This window comes from Rhamphochromis longiceps, linkage group LG18 (genome assembly GCF_057381845.1).
Source record: "Rhamphochromis longiceps isolate RC_006_pf linkage group LG18, R_longiceps_female_GT1.1, whole genome shotgun sequence".
Taxonomy (NCBI): Eukaryota; Metazoa; Chordata; class Actinopteri; order Cichliformes; family Cichlidae; genus Rhamphochromis; species Rhamphochromis longiceps.
Window position 1 is genome coordinate 22,284,971 of NC_140574.1, and position 20,021 is coordinate 22,304,991.

Sequence of the window (20,021 nt, forward strand, 5' to 3'; positions counted from 1 at the left end):
AAGAAATGGTTCTTCTGGTGCTTTTATTTCAGGGAAAGAGGCAACGAGAGAGAGAGAGAAAGAGACTGTGGAGCCGCCATCATCTGAATGAATGCAAATTGGCGCTGCCTCCATCCGGCATCATGCCAAGTATCTATAGCAACCACATCCTCTGACAGCCTCCATCCATCCCTCCTTCACTCTCTCGGCCTAATTAGTCCTCTATCTTCCCTATAGCTCTTTTCTTCTGGTGTTTTTTTCCTCCCACTTTCCCAAAAATCTTTGCACAAAGGAGTGTGGACCGAGCTTCCTGCCCGGTTTAAGAAGCGAACCCCTTTTTTAACCTAATTCAGAAAGATGCACAGGAACACAAACACCCAAAAAATCAACCTTAAATAAAATAGGTCATTTCTTTCTAGAGACCTCAGTGCCTTTAAATCTACTCTGAGATCATCAGGATTATAATAATTGTCCCCCTTTTTTCAATTTGTTGGGTCTGTTCTCAGTATTGCGGGGGGGGGGGGGGTTTCCCCTTCTTTCATATGTTGCTGCGTTCACGGTCAAGTTCAAAGCGGCAGAGCGGCCTCGGGCGGAGCAGCAGCTCCATCTGACCCAGTACACCTGCTATCTTTAGCCCCAAGAGCCGGGCTACACCGCCACCTGCTGACCGACGTGTATTCCTGCAGCAGAAGGCGCTCAACCATTCATAGGGAAGCAGCGCCCTCGAGTGGTGATTAAATGTCATTACACGATAAACAGGCGTGAGAAGATCCATAAATATTTGGACAGACTAACATTAGTTTGAGTTATTGGATTTGTCACTAATTAGCTAACTCAGTGTTAAACAAGGACAATAAAACTAAATAGCATCCTAGGGAGATCACTTTTGAAAAACAAGGATATACGTTCCACTATCACTCTATTTTTTATGAATAAAGACTGTGTGGAGGCCAGGCTGTTTGAATCCGCTGCATCAGTGTTACCAAACGGCTAAGCTGGAGTCAGACAATAGTTTTTCTTTATGCACAGGCTGTGGTCAGCTGAGCTGCTGCTCTGAGATTTACTGTTCTTTGTGACTTTACACCACTGAATTCAACAAAATGTAAGGAGACGTTTCACGAGCCATCTTTCCCCAACACTGTTTATACTATCTTTGTTGGTAAAAAGGCTGAATTCAGTAAATGAATCTGAGTATCATCAACTTCAATTCAAGTTCTTAATATGTCCTCACTCTGACCATGAACACTACAGAAAACAGTCCAACACAGTGCTATACTGTTAATTCACCACACCACAGCAAGCTAGCCTGTTTATCCTGCTCCAAACTGCCAGTATTTTAATAATACATAGTTAATACAGCCCAGTTTGTTTTACAGGACGTTTCACAATAAGAAAAAAAATATATCAAATCATGTGGAGTTCCAATATCTGATTTAAGAATGATAACATTACATGTTTTACATTTCCAGTTTATCAAATGAAACTGAGCAGTCTTACCTTTAAATATAATCTTTCTTCTTCCTCTCCAGTACTGTCTTTCTTACTTCGTTCACTCTGTGAAACAAAGGAGTCATCTCTTTAGCTAGCGTGGTAAACTGCACAGAAACTGTTTTTGTTATCTGATATTTGATGAGCTGTTAGAAATGTTGCATTTGAAATTACCGGAAACTTGAAAATGTTACCCCACTTAAGCTAGCTCTTCTTCTGTACCAACAGCTAGCTAGATGCTGAAGTGCAACAACCACAGCTTGGACAAAAACAGCCCTCCAGATCGTTTGAGGCACCTTTTCTTGACAAAGAAACACGCAGATGTTAGTGCTGAATTTGTATATGTTTTTACTGTAACTATAAGTAAGTCTAACCCTAATGAGATGGCAGTGCAAGTGAAGGTCATCATTAGGCTAAAAACTTAAGTCTATCCGAGAGACAGTAAAAAATGTAGGATCAACCAAATCATTAACCTGGTTTGTGCTGAAAAAAGAAGAAATGCACTCATCAGCTCATCAACACCAAAGTGCCCCAAAGACCAGGGAAGACAACTAAAGTGCATGAAGACAGAATTATTGAATGTTAAGGAAAAACAACAACATCCAATCATGAGACACCTTCGTGAATCATGAATGTAAATACAACAGGTAAAAACCACTGGTTACACTCAAGAATATGAAGGTCAGATTATACTTATAGTTTATCATTATACAAATGATTCAAGTGATTCATTGGTTTCGTAAGAAATTTAAATATGCAAGTAGCTTAACAGGTTAGGAGACCAGAATCTATGAATATGTAAATAGTTTAGATTTGAGTCCGTTTTCATCAGGTTTGCACATCACACGTGTTTGAGACCAAAATTAGCTTTTCATAAGCAGGTATAGCTCTTCAATTCACTGTTTAGGTTTTTATAACTCTGCACCGACATCATGCTGACCAGCAAATGTTAAATATCCCCCTAAAAAAAAAAACAAAAAAAAAAAAAAAACTCAGTTTGAGGGGGAAAATTCTTTAATATCAATCCAAACAACACTCCAAGCACAAAAATACATCAGTCTGGGACATTAAACCAAAACTAATGATCACAAATCAATGTGTTATCAACATTGTAGACTCTGATGTTACAGACGCATCATCATCGTCACTACAGGCCAGACACAGGTTGTGGTTATCAGTAGCTATGTTGACATTCAGTTGGCACAAATCACTAGAATTTAACAACCAGCTGTTGAGTCACATCTGCACCCAAACTGGAAAAACAACAACAACAAAAAACACCACAAGATAATCGGCTGTGACACACAAAGTAGAGTTATAAGTCTACATGTACGGGTTAAAACAATTAACATTTGATTTTACAAGAGGAAACAAAAAACACTCGCACCAGAGTAAGTCGTTGTAGTGTGTCAGTATTTGTTCTTGTTACACGCCTGTTGTGTTCCCATCTAAAGATCATTTTGTGTTAGACAAAAAACAAAAAAACACAACTTTTTGGCATTCAATGATTGTCTGGAAATGGAAATCAAACAGGCTCTTCGTGTTATACTCATCTGCTGGTAGATCAGAGAAAAGATCATAACAATGCAACAATCACGGTTATTCCAATTTAAATCAGAGTATGGCGTGTTGGAGAAGGGGCAAAACCAAACCAGTAACTTTGCTTTTTTTAAATTCTGCCTTCATGGCTTTAAATAAGTCCTAAATGTGTTGGAATGAACTGGGAACTGAGAATCACCTTTCATGGTGATTTACTCTCCAAGGCAGTTTAAGCTTTACAAAATTCACATACAAAACTGAACCTGAAGAAATACATTCAGCCACTGAGGACTAACAATTTCTAAACTTCAGAGCATCTGCTTCTTCTTACTGAGAACATCCAGACTGAAGCAAGGCTAGAAAATGGAAGAAACCTCCAGAAAGGTTAGTAGAAGCAGCTCAGTCGTAGTAAAAATATTACTATCCTTTGCTAGGCACTTAGAGTGAGGAAATACCCTTCGTTCAGGTTTCACTTAATGCAGTGGTTCTTAACCTTGTTGGAGGTACCGAACCCCACCAGTTTCATATGCGCATTCACTGAACCCCTCTTTAGTGAAAAAAAAATAAATTTCAAATTCAAGACAGATATGTTTTTATTGGTGCACAAAATGAGCCGTGCATGTCATGGTGGAGGCTCTGCCGAACCCCTGAGACCGACTCACCGAACCCCTAGGGTTCGATCAAACCCAGGTTAAGAACCACTGACTTAATGTATTCTTTTAACCAAGCACACTTTCATATGTGCTAATTACAGACCAAATTCTCATTGATCTAAGCTTTTCTTCTGCTACCTAAGGCAAGGAGTAAAGACAACTGATATTAAAACACTTTACATGCATCTGCCCACAGCTGATGGAGCAGATATATGGACTGGAGATGCTGTATGTCACAAATCTTCCTCATTTACAGAGGTCAACTAAAGTCAAAATATTGTGTTATGTTCAGGAGATCACCTGAACGCTACATTAATTCCAACAAACAATTTCCACGAGCAGACAAAGAAAATGAGAAAATGATTTCCAGAGAAGGCAGGATACAGGAGTGTAGGGATTGTAAAACTCCCTGTAAAACCTCCCCTCCCAGATATTTTTAAGAGCGATGCCGATATTTGTTGATTTAAAAATTTGATATATAGGCTGATATTTTCTTTTTCTTTCAGACATAAAAAACATAAACAGATTTCATTAACATTTGTTATGCTTAGCTATTTGTCAGTGTGTTACATTGTTCAGCAACACAGTAATGTAACGAGTTACTGTACTAAATTCAGTAATCACATCACGACATGCATTACAAATCTGCACAAAATGGGAAAATAGAAAAAAAAGAAGAAGTGGATCTTACTTTACTTAGACTTCACCTCTGACGTGTTTATTTATTTAAAAAGAAGTTTGTGGTTTCAATCCCAGCTGTGCTCATTACTTTTACTTTTATTTTGGAAAAACATGTTTAAAACTATCCAAAAAGAATAATACCTATATCACACTGAGTACGCTGATGTCTTGTAGGCACTAACAATGGAACAATTATCATTATGCTTTAGCAGTGAATCTGTCCCTGGATAAACCAACAAGTAGATTTAAAAAAAAATTAAGTGATTGCATTTTAATAAACTGAAACATTTTCCAAATCTCAAAAGCTATTTTCTAAACTATTAGTATTTCTCATGTTGTTAATTATTATTTGGTGAGGTTATCTGCTGGTCTAAGATCAGAATATTACTTTGGGCACTGTCATCAGTCAGATTAGGTTTTCTCGTTTTGGTGATTAATCTTCCCATTTTTTAATCATCAATTAAACATCCATCCATCCATTCGCTTCCGCTTATCCTTTTCAGGGTCGCGGGGGGCACTGGAGCCTATCCCAGCTGTCATAGGGCGCAAGGCGGGGTACACCCTGGACAGGTCGCCAGTCTGTCGCAGGGCCAACACACAGGGACAGACAACCAGTCGCACTCACATTCACTCACACATTCACACCTAGTGGTAATTTGGATTATCCAATTAACCTATCCCCACAAGCTGCATGTCTTTGGACGGTGGGAGGAAGCTGGAACCCGGAGGGAACCCACGCAAACACGGGGAGAACATGCAAACTCCACACAGAAAGACCCCAGGCCTGATGGTGGAATTGAACTCAGGACCTTCTTGCTGTGCGGCAACAGTGCTAACCACCGTGCTGCCCATCAATTAAACAATTGTACATATTTAAAAATATAAATCTTTCAAATTCACTGCTGAGTTTCAGTCACAAGCCTTGCTTCTTATTCCTGTTACAGATGACACCTCATGCCCTCTGCTCCGCTTGGCTCTACTCATCTGCTCACCCAGCTCAGCCGTTCTGCCTTGGTATGTAAGGTCCAAGTATAGAAACTATTGACACTGCTCAGTTTCTATGAGCCTGCATCAGTACTGTCAAAATGTTCATCTGCATCATTCAAACAAGCTCCAAGTCCCATCTGCTGCCACAACTCTACATTAACACTTCTAATTGATATGTGACGATTAGAAAAACACGTGATTGTGTGCTGAGGTAAAGTACAATACTGAGAACTAAATTATCTTTGTAACAGAACTCAAATGATCTCTTCACTATGTGTTTGCATATTTCCAGTCAAGTTAGCAAATACTGCTAAAAGCTCTACACTGAGTCCTCCTCCCTAACCAGGAGATTTAAAGTCATTCCAGTGACATGTCACAGTCTAGTGTCAAGTCATGTTTTCAAAAACAAAACAGCCGGGAATGGCAGCGAAGAGACAGACTGCACAGCTGTCACGCTGGCAGCAAATGGAAGACACATTTGTGTAATGTGTGTACTTTGTGTGTGTCCAACATCAGCGACACATATGAGGGTGAAGATATAAAAATGCCTCTTGATATACTGTACTTTTTAAAAACACCACCACAGATAAATGACATATGTAAAAGCAACACCTCTCAGACTGTGTCAGCAACAATGAGACACTGTAAACGTCACAAAGAGGGCTGTGTACATGTTTAGCTGTTCTTTCTAAATATCAGTGTGTAACATCTCACATTTGGGGGATGACCTAACTACTTGATGTGCGTTACTTAGGGCTGAGAACCAATAAGCATATTTCCACTAAAACTGAGACGCTGGAGTCCCAGGAACTTTTTCCCAAAGAACTACAAGGTTCCTTCATATTGTTACTTGTCTGTGTTTCTACAATACTCTCTTTTCCATTGATGTTTCAGAGCTTATTAGAAAGAAAAAAACAAACATCCAAAACAGCCTCCCAAATGTTCCTAGTTCTTAGGGGAAGTGGTTCCAGCAGTGAAAAGGCCCCAATAGTTTAGCTGGAGTAACTGTAGTATCTGTATTTATACTTCAGATATGAATCTAAAGCCTATGACATGATTAAAGTGAAAAACAATCGATATGTGATGAAAACTTTCTAAAAAACACTATGGGCACTGGTAATTCTTTTTTGTTGGCACCACCATAAAACACAACTAAACAACTAATAAAACTGTGAATTCAATCTTCAGGAGTGCCACTGAAAAAAAACACTAGACTGTGAGCTTTTAATATTTCAGCTCAAACTAAATCAAACCATTTGATAGCAGTTACAAAGCTGCTATCACACTTAAACATACTACAACACCATTTATGGCATATAATTTGCATTAACTAACGTCATAACCTTTGGTACATTTTCTTAAAATAAATTTCCTCAAAACAAATCTCAACAAGGGCATATCTTACTCTTATTAAATGAATGCATTTTTTAAAACTCATGGGAAATGAGTGGAAACCAGCATGGCACTGGAAAGTAAAAGATTTAAAATGATACACATGGCAGCTGTGTGTGTGTACCTTTTAACTCTCTGGATTACAAATGTACTGAGAGGGTAGGAACATTACAATTCATGTGTACACACAAACGTATTGATGATATTGCACTTAGATGTACATGATAACAAGGCGTACTATCCAACTTACCTCTGTTACACACAGACAAAGCGAGAGAATAAATTTTTATTACCCACGCATCCTGAGCCACTGTGCTATTTGCTTTTAACCAGCAATACCCATTTTTCACTCTTGCTTCCTCTTCTGTCTCACCAGAGTGGGCTTACAGGGATCTACTCAACCCTCTACCCCCATTTTCAACTCTCTTTGTCATTATTATGGAGTAGTATAACCCATTTGATGAAGCTTCTTCAAGAGAATCTGAGTGAGGTCAAAGGTGGTGAAGCTAATCCCCACTGCAATAGGTCCTTTAACCCAGTTCATACTGAGACCTTTGTAGAGTCCGCGGATAACCCCTTCCTCGGACACAATCTCCCTCATGGTCCCCAGGATGGTGCGGTACGTGTGACCTGTGACACCCGCAGTCTGCATCCGCCGCCGTACTACATCCAGAGGGTAAGACGCAGACTGGCCGATGAGACCTGCACAGGCTCCAAAAGCCAGGCGTTCGTATGAGTAGGGCTGCTGGCGGCCGCTGTGCTCTGCGTGGAAGAGAAACGTGTGAGGTTTAAGTACTGTACATGAACAGCAGCTGTGCACAGAAGGAAAGGAACAGGGCTAGATCAATACAGATAAACATGTGGCTGTTGAATACCTGCATGCAACTTCTTCAGTGTCTCATAGGTAAAGAAGCTGAGGCCAGCATAGGGGGCAACACCCAGTATGGTGGGAGTAAAGCCTCGATACAGTGTTTTCATGCCCTCTTCTCGAGAGATCCGCACAAACACATGCAGAATGTTACTGTACCTAAAACAGAAAAATATTAAAAATATAAATGTGTTTTAGTAAAAGATGGATGAGAAATTCAGAAGAAAAGAAAAAAAATTGTACTTTACATCTTAGATCATAGAAGTTGACTCAGTCTGCACAAGTGTGCAGTTAAAGTCCATTAGAGGCTAAATAGGATCACACAATACCCCAGCTGACTATACAGTGAAGATGTGAAAATGTGCTGTAGTAATATCTTCTGCATTATGGTTGCACAACCAACTATGTTTATTCTCAAAACAAATGAACAACATTTCAGGTTTTTAGTGATGAATTTGTCTAAAGTGACATAGTGACACATAAAAATCTATAAATGACTCAAGAAATTGATTTAAAACACAATTACACAGCTCTGAAGACAAAAGGAGGTCTAGCCCAGTACAAGCAAGGTGTACCTAATGTAGTGGCAAAGTGAGTGTATGTATAACTACCCTAAACATTAACCATGTTTCATGACCCTTGGATTGTTTTGCTGATGCTATTAACAAACTCCCCAACTATGCCCAGAAGACAATTTATAATAACTTCAAAGTTGGCTTACATTTCCTTTGGCGTTACAGCCATCCTCGCACGCACCATATCAAGAGGATATGTCATCATGGCGGCAGTGGTACCAGCCATGGACCCAGCCAGCAACCTTGGGACTGGAGGTAGGGCACTGCAACCAAAAAAAGGAAAAAACCCGTCAGCACTTCAGCCCTTTTATGTCTTTACATAAGAAAACATTTCATAAACAAGCAAAACACAAATACGTACTTTCCCTGAAAGCCATAGTAGCCTCCCAGCAGGCCCTTGTACTGCTCGTGTGCGCAAAACTGGATGGCAGCGTACGGGATGACTCGCACCATGGTGGCAGAGTTTCCCCTCCACAAACTGAAGAAGCCCTCCATCAGGTAGGTGCGGTAGATCAACCTGTAAGCTTCCTTTAATTCAGTGTGCACAAAGATATACTTGCTCACATTAACACGAAATTAACATGATGCACAAATATGTGTACCCAGTTTTATTTCTGCTAAATAAAAACTAAAAAAACAAACAAACAACAAAAAAAACGCTTATAAATAGGAAGCATGCTCAAACATACCTTGGCAGAGAATCTTGCAGAAGACACTGAAAAACAAAATACATAAACAATATAAAAACCATACCACCCTTATTTGTACAGCACTTTAAAATAAACCAGGGTTCACAAAGTGCTGTACACATACAAATGGCATAAACAGAAAATAAAATCAAAGATGTTAAAAATAGAGATTCTTTAAAAAATCTGCAGTGTTTCTCACAAGTCCAGTCACTTTTTAAGTAATATCAATAATATGATTTTTTAGGTATTTCCACACTAGTCCCAACAAGATGTAATCACATATGTCCTTTATTCAGGTCACTGTTGTAAATTAGCAGAGCAGCCAGCTTGCCTTGGAAGATGATTTTAGTTCTGTCCAATGGGGCGACAGCTGTCTTGGCTACAGCTCCTGCTAAAGCCCCCGAAAAGAGCGAGTTGATAACAGACCGAGTCTGTTTCATCCCCTGCAAAGACAAATAATCACATTTTAGGTTCAAACAGAGACACTGTACATTTGCAAATTGTTGTGTTTGCTATAGTGTTGATCAGTAAGCAGGGGTTACATCAGGATAACAGTTGACAAATAACTAACCAGCTAACAAAACCTCCCAAATAGAAGCAGATGTGGTTAAATGAAACAGAGGGGTCATGAAGCTCCAAAGACCTGCTCAGTTCATGAATTTCATTTTCAGCTAACAGAATGAGGGGTCTCTAGTGCACAGTACAGTACTAAAATAGTGTTACAATGCCACTATATTCTGCAAATAACATATGACTTGATAGGATGCAATCACAGAAGTGATGGGACAACTGTGGGGGAATGAATAATCATGTGAGTAAACCCATTTAAACATAACTGTATGATAACATAAGGCATATTTATATATCCATTACACACATACACAATTTTAGAAATGCATGCATGCAAATAAATATATCTAGCTAAACTGTCTAACTATTCAATTTAATAGTTCAGTTAGTAAGATAAAGTCCCTACAATAACGCAGATAAAACCCCAACAATTAAACGACCCCCTAACTGCAAAAACCTGGTAACAGTGTGAAGGAAAAACTTCATTTTAACAGGAAGAAACCTCCGGCAGAACTGGACTCAGGAAGGGGCAGCTATCTGCCAGAATCCGTTGGGGGTGACAAAAATGGCTGACTCCAGAAATAATTGTACAACCCCCTGGAATGTCAACATTAACACAATAATGACTTTTTTTCCTCTAAACACAATTAGTCACAATTAAATAAAATTTATTAACAAACCTGAGCTGTATGATTACCCTGATCCTGTATAAATGTGCTCACCTCTGACTGACTGGAGGAAGCCAGTGGGAGCACTTCACCCTGTGTGAGTGATGCCCGTTGTTCCTGGACTCCACTCCCCATCCCCGAGGATTATGAACCAAGCACGCTCATGAATTGAACCGCTGGTGGCAGCGGTGATGCTGGTGGGGAGTACAGGAGGCTAGAAGCTACAGGGAAGAAGGAAAAAAAGAGGAAAAACAAACACAGTTAAGTTTCATGTCAGTCTAAGTATTTTTAAACAGATTTTCCTGTTACAGCAAGGAAGTTGTTTGAAAACCCTTTTTCCTGGTATGCCTCACCTCAGAAAAAAATGTTCATACTCCACATTACACAACTTTTAATGAATCAGAACAAAAAGAATATGACGTCAGCACTGTCATCCACTCTTTGTTTATTTTCTCTAAAATATTCTTATGTCCTTTTACCTGATTGTCCACCCGCCACAGTTTGATAACCAGTGCTCTAATTAGACTGCATGATTATTTATGGCCTCAATGAATCATAACAAGTACCACAGAATCAAAGTCTGGTCTCAAATCTATTCTACTTAACCGCCCTCTTTCTTATATGCTTATAACATGAGTTGAGAAACAAGATGTTTATCTGTACACAATAAACTAGAAATACAATACACACCGATGTGAATAACTACCTCAAGAATAGCCCACTTACTCTGAACCACCTGCCCTCATGAAAACTGCAGCTAAGTGGAGGCACAATAGATCACTCCTGAAGGACAGAGGACTTGTAGGTGAAAGGTGTCTGAGTGACACAAGCACTCCTGAATCCTCTCCCTTGCTGGAAACAAGTTTGCAGTGTAACCACAACTTTGAACATTCAGGACAATCCTCCAGATCTCATCGATAAAGACAAGTTGACCTTTAGAAGACAAACATTATTTAGAGTGAACTCACTGATTTTAACAATAGAGGTATTTGCATGGCTTTAAAGAACTAATCACTTCACCACATAGATCACATATTCATGTAATGTTCAACCCATCCACTCTGCTTTATCAAGTCCAAAGCTATCAAATATCTAAACCTGAGCTGAAGGAACACCAACAACAAGATGCAAATTAGTAATTCACATCCAGTCTACACAAGATCTACAAGTTTCACACATTCAGAAGAAAGAATGAAAATGATCAGCAACTCTTTTTCTTTGGGTTTTCATGTGAAGAATTTTACTTATTTGTGTTTTTTGTTTGTTTTTTGTCATCATGGGACACACGGATACTTCATCAGTATAAGATCAAATCTGCTTATGACTATGACTAATGTTTATCTGTTGTGTAACATTCATTTTCTGCTGTATAATTCTTCAAGCATGATGAACAGCTGACTTGCCCTAAAAGTTTTTCTTGTTTACAGTTTTGCCAACAAACTAATACTGGCACTGATATGATTAAGTGATGATCTGCCCTTTCAGATTTATATTATTACAGAGAATATGGGTCACTTAGTTTTTGATATACATACAGGCTCAGTACAGGATTTGTGGATGCTGAATATTTGTTAAAACATTAACAAAACAGCCCTTAGAAACACCAGAGTTCAAGAAGAAGCAGTGAGAGGCTGGCGAGAGACAACAGTGAAACTGTAAACGGAGGGTTGGCTCAAAAGTTGGGTCAGAGGCAGCAAATACTGGCAGCAGTGCAACAGGCCTTGTACCCACCTTTTCACAGCAGCCACCATCCCAAATCTCAGGCCATCTCACACCCCTCCCTAAAGCTTCTTTCCCCATGCATATCATCTTACAGTTCCTTATTCCTCACTTGTTTCTGTCCTGCTATGTCTAATTTGTGTGCCTTAGGCTTCATTACTCTGTAATACAGGACAGCATTCCCATGCTATACACATGCAGCAGTGGAGATTTTATAGAAAGTGTATTATCAAGAATAAGGGAGTCAAAAAAGGCAACTTAATACTTATGGGTAAAGCGTGGGTTTAATTTTGTGCTGTATTTATCAAGAATAAGTCCATGAAAATTATTGGAAGTCTAAGTGGAAAAAGTTGAGAGCAAAATATGACCACATGCTAGCTGTGGGAAACAGAAAATACATAAGCATAAATACTCAAAAGGCATCACAATTATCTGCGGATTATCTGAATAATCAGCAAATGTAAGAGTGTAGTGTTGCTGGAGAGAAGTGGATCATCAACATCATGAGCTGCTCATGTTGCCTGCCTCCTTAATACATCAGTTTTGTAACAGCGCCGTGTCCCATATGTTGCCATTTGCCTCGGCATTTATTAAACTGTAAACCAAAGCATGGTTACAAGTCAACATTACTGCAGTAGAAGTGGACACTTATTCATTAAACGATCACCATGCCTCGCCTTTCTGTTTCTGCCCGCTGCTCCAAACCTGTCGACACATGCCCGCAAACAAAACACAGCCACCCTCTGAAGCAGCAACCTGTCACTGCTTACACAAACACATTGCTTACCTTATAAAGCCGACACCGGCATCAAGAGCTGTCACGTTTTGATATCCCCTCTACTGGCGCGTTATTTCCAGCCGTTAGCAGTTTCTTCAGGAGTTATTTCTAAGTTAGCCAAATACCAGGTTAAGTAAGGTAAGCTAGCCGTTAGCCCGCCGTTTAATTCGCGTCTATTTTCTCGGTAACAGCGTACTGCAAATGTTAACCATGAGCTAATGTCTTGACTGGAAATGTGTCCTAATGTTGAAGGTGCCTTTTAAAATACGTTTCTCACATGCTCTAGAGCTGCAGTGACTCTAAGTGACAGGCTTCCTCCATTGTGGGCTCTGCCGTTACTACTCCTGTCAGCCAGGCGAGGCGGTTCGCAATGACCACAGTGAGGTTTGACAAGGACGAGCGCAGGTGCATTGTGGGAAATGAAGTCTCAGTGAGGTGCGGCACGCTTGGATAGGTCAGTTAGAGGGGCGTGAGTAGGAGAGCCACTTAGCAGGCAGTGGGCCTCCTGCAGTTTCTTGCTAGAGATACAGGGTCTGTTACTATCACACACAGCTAGATAACAGAAGATGATATCATACTGTGTTAAACTTTAATGACAAATTTACAAGCTAAAAGTAAAGCATGTGTAAGGCATTCAAAACATGTACAATTTGGCCCTGCCAACACAGGAAATAAGTCACCACTTACAGAGCAGTTGCATAGCAGCAAATGCACTCATACAACATTTTACAAAAACACTTAAAAAAAAAAGTTTTACATAAATAATAAAAACGCATACAACAGCACTACAAAGGCCTTTTTGTACTTATTTATACTGGAAAACACTTTCGATTCTTGCAAAAGCATCGTGACTGGTCGTGTGTTGATTCACACTGGCTGAAATGCTTTTCAGCAAATGTACTGTGCAAATATGCCTCACTAAGAGAGTATTTGCTTCCACTATGTTTATATGTTAGATATAAACATGACAGGATTACATTTTAGCCAAAATTGCACTCAGGGAGACATATTTAAGTGTTTGTGGCAAGTAGAACAGGGCCAATGTTGTTGGTTCAAATGTGAAATGTGGGCAGATTTTAGCTGGGCTACCACTAAAACAGGGATAGATTGTGGGTAAGATTAAACCCATTTACATCTGCTGTGTTTACAGACCTCAAAGAAAACCCTAGGGCCACAGGTTGTTGTAACTTTTTGTTGAAATACAGCAAATTAAATTGCTGGTTAAAAAAAATCATCTTGAAGCCTCGAGTCTCACTATCTTTGTATTTTCAAACCTGACAAGACAAGAGAGGGGTGGACTCACCGAGATAACAAGGGTCAGGGCACTTTCTCATTTACAAGCCTGCCACACCCTAAAGCACACCCTTCTTTGTCCCTCTTCATGCATTTAATGACCACATGTTTTCAACCAGATGTGAAACTAAAGCTGAAAGCTTTTCTTCATATGCTTTCAAATGTTTTTTGTCTTACTTCAGCTAGCTAGGCTACTGGCTATCAGTACTACTAACAAAGTATCAAACATGGTATCTTAAACCTGGATTAATTTTAATGGACACCATAAGGCATCATCTGTGCCTACAAAAATACTATCCCATAGTCCTATAGAAGTCGAAAAGGGAAAAAGAACAACAATCTTGACTTTTGTAAACCATAAACTGATGATTTTATGGGCTCTGTCACATATTTTAGGACATACTGAATAAAAACTCAGTCTATTTTGTAAATTTTGGTCATCTTAAGTGTCAGAAACGAAGATTATTCAAGATAATCTCATTAGCTAAACAACTGTGATTGATTGCCAGTAAGCACGTGCTGTCACAGTTCCCTCCCTCACTCATCACGTCTGATTTCAAAACATCAAGATGGTGATGGCAAAAACTCTCAGCTTGAGGCATCAAAACAGGGCTTCACAAATCACTGAGTGACATCACGGTAGCGACAGCCATCTTTTATACTGTCTATGGCTATTGATTGTTGTACTTTAGTGGTTAAGTGGCTAACTAACAAGCTATTTTATTTTTTCATACGAATATGGAAGGAAGACTGACATCACCAGCGTCTCTCCTTCATCATGTGGCTGCATGCAATGGCAGTTGATGGTAAAGCCTCACCTAAACCTCTGCCGGGAAATGAAATCACAGTGGGCGGGACTGAATGTCTGCTATTAAACCCCCACCCCATCCCTGCAAGGTGTGTTGAACATTCCTTGCGAACCTTCTGCAGTGGTGCTGTGCTCCACTTTCAGTTGGTAAGGCTGCCATGTTTGCCGGTCCACAGCTCCCGAAGCTCCACCTGACATCCCAGATCTCTCAGGGCCGCTTTGCCTACATCACCGCAGTCTTGATGGTTCTGCAGCGCCTGGGCTATCAGCGCTTCTGCTCCCATCTCCAAGATTGGCTGGCTGAAGTTACGCATTCGTGCGACCAGATTTCTGAGCACCATACACCCTTGTTTCTGTAAAGAGCAGAACACCAAACGTGAATCACAGTCACAAAGACTCCAGATCCCAGGGAGCATATTGTTCACTGACGACATGATCTTACCTGCACGTTCACCACATCGGTATGAGTCTTCATAGCCTGCAGGGCAGCCAAGGCACCTCCATTCTCCATGATGGCCGTGCAGTTGTTGGGTTTACGTAGAGCAAGGACAGAGAGGCATGCACAAGCCTGCTCGCACACCTATGGCAGAAAGTGAGCACAATCTTAGAACATCTTAGAGGATTCTTTCAGTCAGTGTATCCCTCATTTGTGTGTTTGTTTGTTTCAATGCACAGAGACCAATTTAGCATGATTTAACATGTAGGTACAACAGTGACACTCACAGCAGAGTTGCTCATGTGCCTGTTCATGGCGATGACAATGAGCTGAACTCCACCGGCATTAACAACAGCGTCTTTCACGTCATCATTTCCTGCTATGGCTCGGATCGCGCTAAGAACCTGCCGAACCAGCTCCTGCGGGAAGACAAACACTTCAGCGAAAAAAAACAAACCTGGACTCTATCCTCATCACGATCTTTGCTTCTTGTACGTTACCGCTGACTCATAGCTGTCTGCGAGCAAAGTCATCATGAGTTTTAATCCACCCATATCACAGATGTCTTGACAGAACTCATTCCGTACAGCCAGACGGGATAAAGTCGCACACAGCTCACTCAAAACAGAAGTGTTGCCAAGGTGAGCTGCATGGAAGATATCCAAGAAATCAAAATTATTTAAGTGTACCAGCAAATACAAAGCGACTAGAAAGCGCAGAAGCTAAATCTATATTGATATGATCAGCTGGCCTTACCTTTGGCAGCCTCAATCAACACCTTCAGTCCGCTGTGTTCAAGAACAATACTCTTGGCGTGTTCATGAGCGTGCCCAAACGTAACCCGCACGTCATCATCAAAGGTCATGACTCGGAGAGTTGCGCAGGCCTCCTTAACCATCTCCGCACATTCACCGTGCTGTGTGATGGCAACAGTGAGCAGCGGCAGGACGCCGCCTTTAACAAAATCCTGCCTGTTCTGTTCGTGCTTTAAACAGCAGTGCCGCACGGCACTGATGGCGACCCGTGTAACAGAAGACTCTGCCTGGTACTTCTTAAGGACATCCAATAGGAACTGCCGGCCCTCTGCATCCAGCAAGTCTGGCTGTCCATCCGTCAGCGCGGCCAGAGCAGACAGCGCAGCTAATGCTGCTCCCTGCTCCTCCGTGCTCTTTTTGCAGTAGGACAGGATGACGGGGTAGGCGTCTTTCTGGGCAGCGAGGTACCGCTGGGCGAATCCCAGTGAGCACTGCTCAGTGAAGTTTTTTAGGTCTGCTGTCACACCAGCAGAGTCTCTTCCAATTCGGAGGGACTCCAACGCCTGAAATGATTAAAAAAAAACATTTTTAATATAGATAAAACTTTGGAATAAGCATTCTCTTTTCAGTAAAACAGATCAAGACTCACCTGTAGGACCTCGTGTGTCTGCTCTTCTTGACTGTCAGCCGATGATAATGTTGGGACAGCTTTCACTATGCAACTGAGGTCCACACCTGCATGAACACATACGATTAGATTTAATGCTGACTCACAGCACAACATGAAGTTCACAAAAAAAAGCTCCAAAGGGCAACATAACTTCTTTATTGACCATTTTAACATCTCAGAAGTGGCAGTAACAACAAAAAAAAGCTATTGTAATTATCAGAGTGTCAGTGCACTCTCTTCTTCATATTTGACGGGCCTGGAGCCTTTCACAGGTCTCGCTGGGCGAGAAGTGGACTAACCTTATGTGTTAATTGTTATTCAAGACAGAGGCTTCAAGCTGATTAAAGTAAGGACAAGGAATAAATTACTTTTTAGTACTTATTGCTTTCCCAACATTCCCAAAATGTCTTTACTGTAGCTTCTGTTAGAAGCAGCAAACCTCAGCCACGGGATCTATATATGAAGATTTGTTTGTAAAAAAAAAGAAAAAGAAAAGAAGCTTTGTATCAGTGCTTTGTGCACATTTGATTGAGAAATAAGTGAATTCATAAAGTTAATCTGTCATTATCTTTAAAAAAATAAGGAAAGTTAAACTCTGTGTGTGCTCCAACTTCCTCCCACAGTCCAAAGGCGTGGAGTTAGTGGGGTTGGATTAATTGGTGATTCTAAATGTGTCATATGTGTTAATGTGAGGATGAATAGTTGTCTCTCTCTCTGTGTTACTCCTGAAACAGACTGGCGACCTGTCCAGCGTGTACCCTACCTCCCGCACTATGGTAAGCTGGGATAGGTTCCAGCCCAGGGGGACAGATAGATGGATGGAGCAACGGACAGATAGATGGCAGAAGCAAATGGAGAGGGTCACTGTGGGGACAGGAGGGACAGCAGCAGTAAAAGTAAATTATAGCTGATTAAAGTCTGAAGAGAAAAGAAGCCAACTGATCCAGTTATGAAGAGTTTGCTACTTTATTGAGGATTGTGGCAGTGGGATATAGTTTGTAGCTTGGCTGTAAGAGGGAAAGGGATGGGATGGTTGAATGCATGGCACACTTGCATTTGCTAAATACTCTCTTTCCCTACATGGTAAGTGCAGGGGTGCTAGAGGACGAGAGAACAGAGCAAAGCACAGAAACAATAATGCTCTGAATCTGGGCAGCTGGTTGAGCAAACGTTTTTCTTTTGTGCTTGATAATAAAGAAGTCTGTGTGTGTGCTCTGTGTGTCTGTGTACAGTTTTCCCTCTCTGTTACTGAGGAGAACCAGCTACAAAGACATATTCATGAGAATGAAACTTGAACAGACTGAAAAGGAAAAAGACAAAGGGATGTTGCTTCTTTTTTACAAGCACACAAATAAAGCAAGACCAGTTTAAGACTGCATACCTTTGCTGAAAAGCCCCTACACACCATGCATGAACTGGCTTCCTTTTCTGCCTTTCAGTTCTATTTGTTACTGCTCCCCCACACCTACCCCTAGACCTTATTTGTGGGGATGTAACAGTGTACTTGTACAGACATGTTGCAAAATGTTCAGTTTTGCTCTCACAATGCAAATCGAATCCAAAATTTAATCACTTTAATTTTAGGCCAAGCTCCACCTCTCCTAAAAAGTTTCATGCCAATCCTTTCATAAGTTTTGAGTAATACAGTGACCAAACAGACAAACTGAACTAATCATAAAACCACAGTGAAAGAGGTAAAAGAATGGTTACACAAATCAAAAACAGAGATTAATCTAGATTTGGCCGATCAAAAATCAGAGTTTTATGATCTGGACCGTTTCTAATGCTGCTGATGTGGAAAAACTGAAACATTTTTACTTTTTTCAAACAGACTAAAATTTCGCAGTGCACAGTGCAGTAAACAGGGAATCTGTCTATCAGCATAGTAAGTTCACCTTCCCATTAAATGAAGGATCAAGGCTAGAGTTGTCAAACATTAAGTCCAGGGCCCAGAATCAAATGTGTAGTGAAAATAATAGAAAAAGCTGTATCAATGGTCCAGCACACTTAAGATCAAAGTGGGCTGTATGCGGCCTGCAATGTACAATGAGTTTGACATTCCTGATCTTGGCTAACATCTGCATGCATACAGATAACATGACATGTTACAGATGTTAGAATATAAGGCAAAACTTTAAAGTAAAGAAATTTTAACATAAAACAAAATAAAATGTGACAGAACCAAAAAAATAAAGGACACATGTTTCATGAGCACTTTACATCTTCTTCCTCCTCCTCCTCCTCCTCTTCTTTTGGCTGCTCTCTTTAGCCGTTGCCACAGGGCATTGTCTGCCTCCATCTCACCCTATCACTGGCATCCTTCTCCGTCACACCAACCTTCTGTGTATCCTCGTTCACTACATTCATCTACACTACAACCTTCTCTGTGGTCTTCCTCCTGAGCACTGCACATGCTCATGGCTCCAGTCTTCTGCAGCTTGACCATCAGTGACTTAATTTCAATAGACATGCAACTCTTACCTTGTCATTCGGCCTGAAGTTTATATCAATCTTAACCGACACGGTGTCACCCTGACAAAGTGTGTAACAGTCAGTGTACATTAACCAACTGTGACATTTACCTTGAGACTCAAACTGCTCCACAGCCTCCCTCAAAGCCTCGTCTGGGTCCATCTCAAACTCCTCCATGTTTTCCCTGACAGCAGCATCAAAGGTCTCCTGTGTGATTCTCCGTTTGGCCATTTTGCCTCGTTATCTTCAACTCTGAAATTAAATGCAACAACGAAGTGAAACCTCAGCAGTGTTGGGCGGATTCAGTCTCCACTAAGGTAGCTAATACCGACAGCTATTGTTGGCTAAAGCACATGAGCTCCATTCCCTGTTACTGTAGCCGGTGAAGTTTCCAGGGCAATCGTTAAATAAGACCCTTACTGTGGTATTTCTCGTTGTTTTCATTGTTATTTTATATCAGCCGATTAAAAGTAATTCAGTCAAATGCTTTGGATATTACCTCCGCCCTGAAAGAGGATGATTTCTCCGGTATTATGAATGAAGCGATCACAGTAACGCAGTTTTCGCTGTCGACTGTTTGGTACTATTCACAGAGAAGAGAAGTTCTGCGGAAAAATGTACGTGAATAGCAAATTTCTCCAAATGTCCCACACAAATTTTTGCTCTTCTCGAACATAGTCTGAAAAGCATAGGTTCCTCTCACAAATTTTACAATTACTACATTATATCTTGAGAAGATGGCAGTAAATTATTCATATTATTTATATGTGATTATTTAACGTAACATGTATTTTTTAGTGGATGATAAAAAGGATTTGAAATGATATTTTTACTTTGACGAATACCCTTTCAAAATAAAGGAGGGGATTTCAATTATTTATAAAAGTAACTTGTCAAAAAACTAAATGATGGAAAATTGTTCTTTCTGTTTGAATATTGTATCCACGTCAGGCAAGTTTAACAGATAGGTTTACAACATACTAAATATGTTCTTGTTTGGT

At 40.4% G+C, this 20,021-nt stretch overlaps 2 protein-coding genes across 2 annotated transcripts; both read right to left on the reverse strand.

Moving 5' to 3' along the window:
- Positions 1–2,463: 2,463 nt before the first annotated feature.
- slc25a42 (solute carrier family 25 member 42) lies at positions 2,464–13,007 on the reverse strand. The gene is made up of 8 exons (XM_085388551.1): positions 12,596–13,007; positions 10,144–10,310; positions 9,183–9,294; positions 8,852–8,877; positions 8,524–8,690; positions 8,309–8,425; positions 7,595–7,746; positions 2,464–7,481 (listed from the first exon to the last, which is right to left on the reverse strand). Exons 2-8 carry the CDS (start codon positions 10,222–10,224, stop codon positions 7,156–7,158), a joined length of 981 nt encoding a protein of 326 aa, XP_085244677.1. The 5' UTR covers positions 10,225–10,310; positions 12,596–13,007; the 3' UTR covers positions 2,464–7,155.
- Positions 13,008–13,153: 146 nt separating this feature from the next.
- Positions 13,154–19,654, reverse strand: armc6 (armadillo repeat containing 6). Its single transcript, XM_085388550.1, has 8 exons — positions 19,520–19,654; positions 19,131–19,272; positions 16,528–16,613; positions 15,880–16,441; positions 15,624–15,769; positions 15,411–15,542; positions 15,130–15,267; positions 13,154–15,040 (listed from the first exon to the last, which is right to left on the reverse strand). Exons 2-8 carry the CDS (start codon positions 19,249–19,251, stop codon positions 14,828–14,830), a joined length of 1,398 nt encoding a protein of 465 aa, XP_085244676.1. The 5' UTR covers positions 19,252–19,272; positions 19,520–19,654; the 3' UTR covers positions 13,154–14,827.
- Positions 19,655–20,021: the final 367 nt, after the last annotated feature.

Excerpts from the sequence above, each read along its gene's own strand:
- armc6 (XM_085388550.1), bottom strand. The coding sequence starts at position 19,251 with ATGGCCAAACGGAGAATCACACAGGAGACCTTTGATGCTGCTGTCAGG. Across the intron at positions 15,543-15,623 it reads CAGACAGCTATGAGTCAGCG|GAGCTGGTTCGGCAGGTTCT; the intron begins GTAACGTACAAG and ends GTCTTCCCGCAG. Across the intron at positions 15,041-15,129 it reads CCGATGTGGTGAACGTGCAG|AAACAAGGGTGTATGGTGCT; the intron begins GTAAGATCATGT and ends TGCTCTTTACAG.
- slc25a42 (XM_085388551.1), bottom strand. The coding sequence starts at position 10,224 with ATGGGGAGTGGAGTCCAGGAACAACGGGCATCACTCACACAGGGTGAA. Across the intron at positions 9,295-10,143 it reads CTTCCTCCAGTCAGTCAGAG|GGGATGAAACAGACTCGGTC; the intron begins GTGAGCACATTT and ends TTGTCTTTGCAG. Across the intron at positions 7,482-7,594 it reads ACTGAAGAAGTTGCATGCAG|AGCACAGCGGCCGCCAGCAG; the intron begins GTATTCAACAGC and ends TCTTCCACGCAG.